The sequence below is a fragment of the Pongo pygmaeus genome, chromosome 13 (assembly GCF_028885625.2).
Source record: "Pongo pygmaeus isolate AG05252 chromosome 13, NHGRI_mPonPyg2-v2.0_pri, whole genome shotgun sequence".
Lineage (NCBI taxonomy): Eukaryota > Metazoa > Chordata > Mammalia > Primates > Hominidae > Pongo > Pongo pygmaeus.
Window position 1 is genome coordinate 102,930,446 of NC_072386.2, and position 6,000 is coordinate 102,936,445.

Below are 6,000 nucleotides of genomic sequence, written 5' to 3' on the forward strand. Positions count from 1 at the left end.
CTCTCTTCTGACTTTCTGGAGAAAAAGATCATCTGATTTAATCACTCATTTCTCCTATTACACATATATTTGTATAATTCTTTTCACCTTCTAGGAGATCGACTCACCTTCTTTTTCCTACCTTTCTATTGCATTTTAATTTTGTTGACTAAAATTTTAATTTCTAAGAGCTCATCTTGTTTTCTGATGGTTTTTCTTCCTCCTCCTCAATCCAACCCATCCCCTCTCTTTCCCTGGTATCACTGCCTTTCCCCCTTTCCCTTTTTCTCCTCCCTCCCTCCCCTTCATCCCCTCTTCTTTTCCTCTCTCCTTCCTGTGCTCCTCCTCTTCCCTCTTTCTCCGCCTGCATCCTGTTCTCCATCCCTTGCTGTATTATTTTCTTTTCTCTCTGAGGGCAGAGATTATGGAATTTTTAATTTGTTCTCCATTTACTCTATTTTAGTTATCTTTCGTCTGAGCCAGCATTCTGTTTCCTCCAAGTTGCTCTTATCTGTGTTTTGGTTTTGGTTATATTTGATGTCCATTCATCTCTATGGGCAAGGCTCTGCAAAGCTGATTGGAAGTGTGTGAGTGGGGTGGGTGGAATGGTAGGCTTCACTGTAGAATAACAGAGCATGATCCAGTTGATTTAGCTGAAGGACACCCAGATGTCTGTATTTGTGTTTTTGGAGGGGCTGTTCTGTTCCTTCCAGAATAAAGATCTTTCAGTATCCTCCACGTAAATAAAAGTTACCCCTTCGTTTATTATTTGTAAGTATTGGGATTTTAACATCACATTGTCTTAAAGTAGGACACAGCTCAGTTTATTCATTAAAATAAAAGAGTTGGACTTGATCCTTTCTACCTATAATAACTCTATGAGGCTTTGCTATAACCTCTATTTAGAATAATTTAAAGGCATTTAATAGCTCAATATAATATATATGTAATACATTAACTCGCACACTTTCTCTACAGAGAACCTGTGTGGGGCACAGGGGTGGGGAGGGTGGCTACTAATAAACCAAACACATATTGTGCCTTCTAGGAGATATGTCATCTATATCAATTAGCATAACGTAAGACAGAAAATCATAAATGAGGCTCGGCCAGATGGCTCACATCTGTAATCTCAGCACTCTGGGAGGCAGGTGGATCACTTGAGACCATCCTGGGCAACATGGCAAAACCCCATCTCTACAAAAAATTAGCCCTGCATGGTGTTGCTTGCCTGTAGTCCAGCTACTCAGGAGGCTGAGGTAGGAGGTTCAGATGAGCCTGGGAAGTCGAGGCTGCAGTAAGCCATGATCACACCACTGTACTCCAGCCTGGGAGACAGAGTGAGACCTTGTCTCAAAAAAAAAAAGGAAAAACAAAAGTCATAAATGAAAGGCAGACATATCTGGCTTTGAATTGCAGCACTGCCTCATACAAGCTGTGTGACCTTGGGCAAGTCAAAATCCTTTTTGAGTCTGTTTCCTCATTAATTCCACTATGTGATAGACCCTGTACTGACACTGGAATAAGAGTAGCAGATAACAAATGTACTTCTCTCCATGGAGCTCACATTTATTACATGTTGTTATTAGCTACAATTCTATTTTAATGCTCACATTTTTTATACCCTGGCATTTCTGTGGTTAAAGTAATGCTAACACATATTTTGTGTCCATACACTATACTTTTAATGATCATTTCTTAAGAATATTTTGTTCATTTACACTGTTTGGTTTTTTGAACTTAAACTTGAAATGTTAAAAGTTTAATGAACTATCATAAGTTGGAAAATTAACTAAAATAGACAGTATTTGTTTACCAGAATTCATTTGAGGGCCGTGTATCCTTTAGTGTATAAAAATGTTTTTAGTGTAAAAACATTTGCCATAATCTTTTGCTGATTGTTGTTTTTATGCTAGCTCTTATAGGATATTAACATCTAAGTCTAGGAATTGGGATTCCCAAGATACTGATATAAAATGCTGTAACAGAAATGTCTATGCTTCTGAGGTTTATAGAACTCAAGGAGATTGTTTTTAGAATGCATGTTCTTAAAGCAATATATCCCTAAGGGCACTAATGGTTGCTTTTCCCTCTCTCATTTTCTCATTTTAGGGAAACTAAAACCAACAATGGCATTCATGTCAGGAAAATTGAAGATTAAAGGTAACATGGCCCTAGCAATCAAATTGGAGAAGCTAATGAATCAGATGAATGCCAGACTGTGAAGGAAAATATAAAAAAAAAGTCGACTGCTATGCTCAAAAAGTAAAAAAAGCTCAACAGTTAAAATCTAATGTTTGTTTTCTTCCCTGTTGTATTATAAAGATATGCACGTTTGTTCTGGAAAAAATAGAATTTGTTTCTAAAAGACTTGAAATTGTAATTAAAACGGCAAGCTAATCAAACATAAGCTTCATTAAGTGGGATTCTAAGACAGTATGTGTTTTTATATTTCAAGGGTTTAACCCTTTGAGCCTTACATCTCATTCACTGTCTTTCTCCAAGAAAAGTATTTTGGGCAGACAGTCAGATCAAGCAGTAAAATTAGCTCTTTCAAATCTTCTTGTCATGTAAAATGAAGCTAGTCTGTTTTAAAATTTTTAGTTTTGGATTGTATACTAATGAAAATCTTAATGATGTTTTTGATTTTTATATACTTATTTTAAAGAAAATCTTATATAGTGCATTTTACAAAAATCATAAAAACCGAATTAACTACTACTGGCGAGGACTAAATGAAACAATCATTTTTCATTTTGATAACTAGCTTTCCAGGTGGACTTAGCCATAGGAAAATATTACTAATGTAATTTAACAAATTGCTGCATGTATTCCATTTAAAAATATGTTTAAATTGTCCTAAAACAAAATAATTTTCTCCCAGGAGTATACATTTGGCTACAATGTTTTGAAACAGGAACCTTAGAATAGGTCATTGGTATGGGCTGAATTGTGTAACCCCCAATTCATTTGTTGAAGTCCTAACTCCCATTTCTTTTGAATGTGACTATTCGGAGATGAGGCCTTTAAAGAGGTGACTAAGTTCAAAGGAGGCTGTTAGTCTCATCCAACATGGTGTCCTTTGGACATAAGAGATACCAGCGACGCGTGCACAGAACAAAGACCAGGAGAGGACACAGTGAGAAGGCAGCTATCTGCAAGCAAAGAGAGAGGCCTCAGAAGAAACAAAATCACCAGCACCTTGATCTTTGACTTCTAATCTCCAGAATAGTGAGAAATAAATTTCTGTCGTTAAGCCGTCCACTGTGGGAGGCCGAGGCAGGAGGATTGCTTGAGGTCAGGAGTTCAAGGCCAGCCTGGACAACATAGTAAGACCCTGTCTCTACCCCCCTAATAAATTAATTTAAAAAGCCACCCAATCTGTGTTATTTTTTTATGGCAGCCCTAGCAAGCTAATACAGTGGTTTGAGAGGCTGGGAGGGTTGAGGGGAAGACAAACTTTAAAAAAGCTCTTATCTTTCATTTCAATCAGTTAAAAATACTTGCTCAGTGTAACAATTTTGCTTCTCATCTTCCACTCTAATATTGTTGTGCCATTAAGCAATTTGGCTAATCCTGACATTTCTTAGAATCATAATGTTAGGAGCATTTAATCTGTATTTTACAAGTTAGGAAGCAGAGGATCAGAGATGGGAAAGGACTAGCCCAAGGCCAAAATTAACAAGCCTTATCTAACAAAAACTTTCCAATACATTTATGTTGAATGGAACTCCAAGATCTCACCTCCGTCCAGGAATGGAGTCCATGTAATCAAAGTGAACTTAAAAATAGGACAGTTTCAACAAGTCAGGAGATTCACAGCAACTGATCAAAGGGAGTCCAGTCAACGTGAGCAAGCGTGATTATGATGAGGAAGCCCCCTCTGCTTTAATCCACACAAGGAACGTAACCTGAAGTAACCTGATGTTAACCAATCTGCTATTTCTATCCTTGTTCCTGCTAGTGCTGCCTTACAAATGCAGACCATGCTGTCATACCTGGTGGAGTTTCTGTTTATTTTGTAGGCTGGATGCTACCTGGTTCATGAATCGCTAATAAAAGCCAATTAGATCTTTACATAATTTGTTGAGATTTTATTCTTTGACATTCTTAAAGGTTTGGGAAAATTAGAAGTAGAAAATACCGTGAGGCAGCAATCTCTGGGTTCTGGTCATTAAAATATGAATTTGCTAATTATACCTATCCCAACAGGGAGACTGAGTCAAGAGACCTTGCCCTTTTCTTGATTGACCTGCTAGATTATTGCCCTAGGTGGTTGTTAGTTAGGTTGCCCATTGGAATCTCTGCCTTCTGGCTTTAAAAATTTTTCCAAAGTGGAGTAAATTGAGCTGACTGGTTTTGAGCTTTGTAATGTTAGGGGACCAGCAATGAGTTCCTCTGATCCATCCAATCATTAGTAGATTAAACCTTTGTTTTAAACCCATCACAGTCCGCTATTCATCCGTTTTTTAAATAACCATTTAAAAATTTTCTACCCTGAATTGCATTTTGAAAGGGATGGTTCCTAGGTAACACAAGGTAGAAAATTTACATCTCAAAGGCAGAGAACTTACATTTCAGGCCTAAATATTGTTATTTGCCAAGACAGAAAGGTGATGCTAAGAAGCCCAGTTAAGACAAAATGGTCAAAGGTGAGGTTTATTTGGACTAATGGTCTCACTTATTCTAAGAATTTCTACTGATTTTCTTTTATAGATACATATTTTTACAGAGTTTCAAAATAACTGGCTAAATACCAGAAACGCAAATTTTGGAGACTGATTTAATTCAACAGGCGGTCTTTTCAACTTAGCTTCTGTTTCTTAACTAGATTACTGAGTTTAGGGCAGAGCCCATTAGCAAATAGAGCAGACAAAGGGTTTCCTATTTCTGGACGCAGATGGATAGTTCTGAAAAAGAAGCAAACCTGCTTCACCCAAGGGCCTAATTTTTATAAATATTACCTAGCTTTCTTTTTGCCTTTGGAGCAAAACAGTAACTAAGTGAAAAGGTTGGCAGATTCAATTTTCTTATAAACTAGTTGCTTAAGCTTTTCATTTGCCTTCTACATGAGATCTTTTAAAGAGGCAAACATTTTTGAAATCTTTTTAGAAGCTTTTGCACATCAATAGATATCCCTGGGAGGGCCTGATTCAGAAGCCCTCATTTTTAAACTCAATTCTTAGATGAACAAACAGTCTTATTCATCTGGAATGTTCCACATAATGGTCATCATAATTCTAAGATTTCACCCTTTTTGTAAGTATTTACAGCTTCTAGGCCCTAACACATGAGAAGGCAAACATAGCCAGAAGGTGAAGTACACAGTTCTTTAAAAATTTAAGGATGCTGGCCAGGTGTGGTGGCTCACACCTGTAATCCCAGCACTTTGGGAGGCTGAGGTCGGCAGATTGCTTGAGGCCAGGAGTTTGAGACCAGCCTAGCCAACATGGTGAAACCCCGTCTCTACTAAAAATACAAAAATTAGATGGGTGTGGCAGCGTGGCCTTTAATCCAGCTACCCAAGAGGCTGAGGTGCGAGAATTGTTTGAGCCCAGGAGGTGGAGGTTGCATTGAGCTGAGACTGCGCCACCGCACTCCAGCCTGGACAACAGAGTGAGATGCTGTATTAAAAATTAAAAAGAATTAAGGATGCCATTTTTAAGTTGAATCTTGAGTCTCTCAGAGTCAAGATAAAAGTCTGAGTGAAATGCTATGAGGTTGGGTCATTGTGTTTGCTATCTATCTATCTACCTATCGATCTAATCTATCTATCTAATCTATCTATCTATCATCTACCTATCTATCTATCTATCCATCCATCTATCCATCTATCTATCTAATCTATCTATGTCCAGGGTTCCTGGCTTATAATTCCCATAGCCCTTGTTACAAGCTTTTATTACAATGTTGGGTGTGTTAGGCCTTGCAGGCATGCCTCAGGAAACAATCTCTCTGACCTTCTCTTGCCTTCCTTTCACCTCCCCAAGCCAGAACTGTGGGTCATATAAACCCTCATTC

General features: G+C 37.9%; 1 protein-coding gene across 4 annotated transcripts in view; it reads left to right on the top strand.

Moving 5' to 3' along the window:
* HSDL2 (hydroxysteroid dehydrogenase like 2) overlaps positions 1-3,354 on the top strand; it is a 97,791-nt gene extending 94,437 nt beyond the window's left edge. For all 4 annotated transcript variants that reach the window (XM_054500533.1, XM_054500534.1, XM_054500535.1 and 1 more), the window contains one exon: positions 2,092-3,354. In XM_054500533.1, the coding sequence (XP_054356508.1) occupies positions 2,092-2,204 (113 nt within the window). In that variant the 3' untranslated portion in view covers positions 2,205-3,354. The remainder of the gene's footprint in view (positions 1-2,091) is intronic.
* The last annotated feature ends 2,646 nt before the right edge of the window (positions 3,355-6,000 follow it).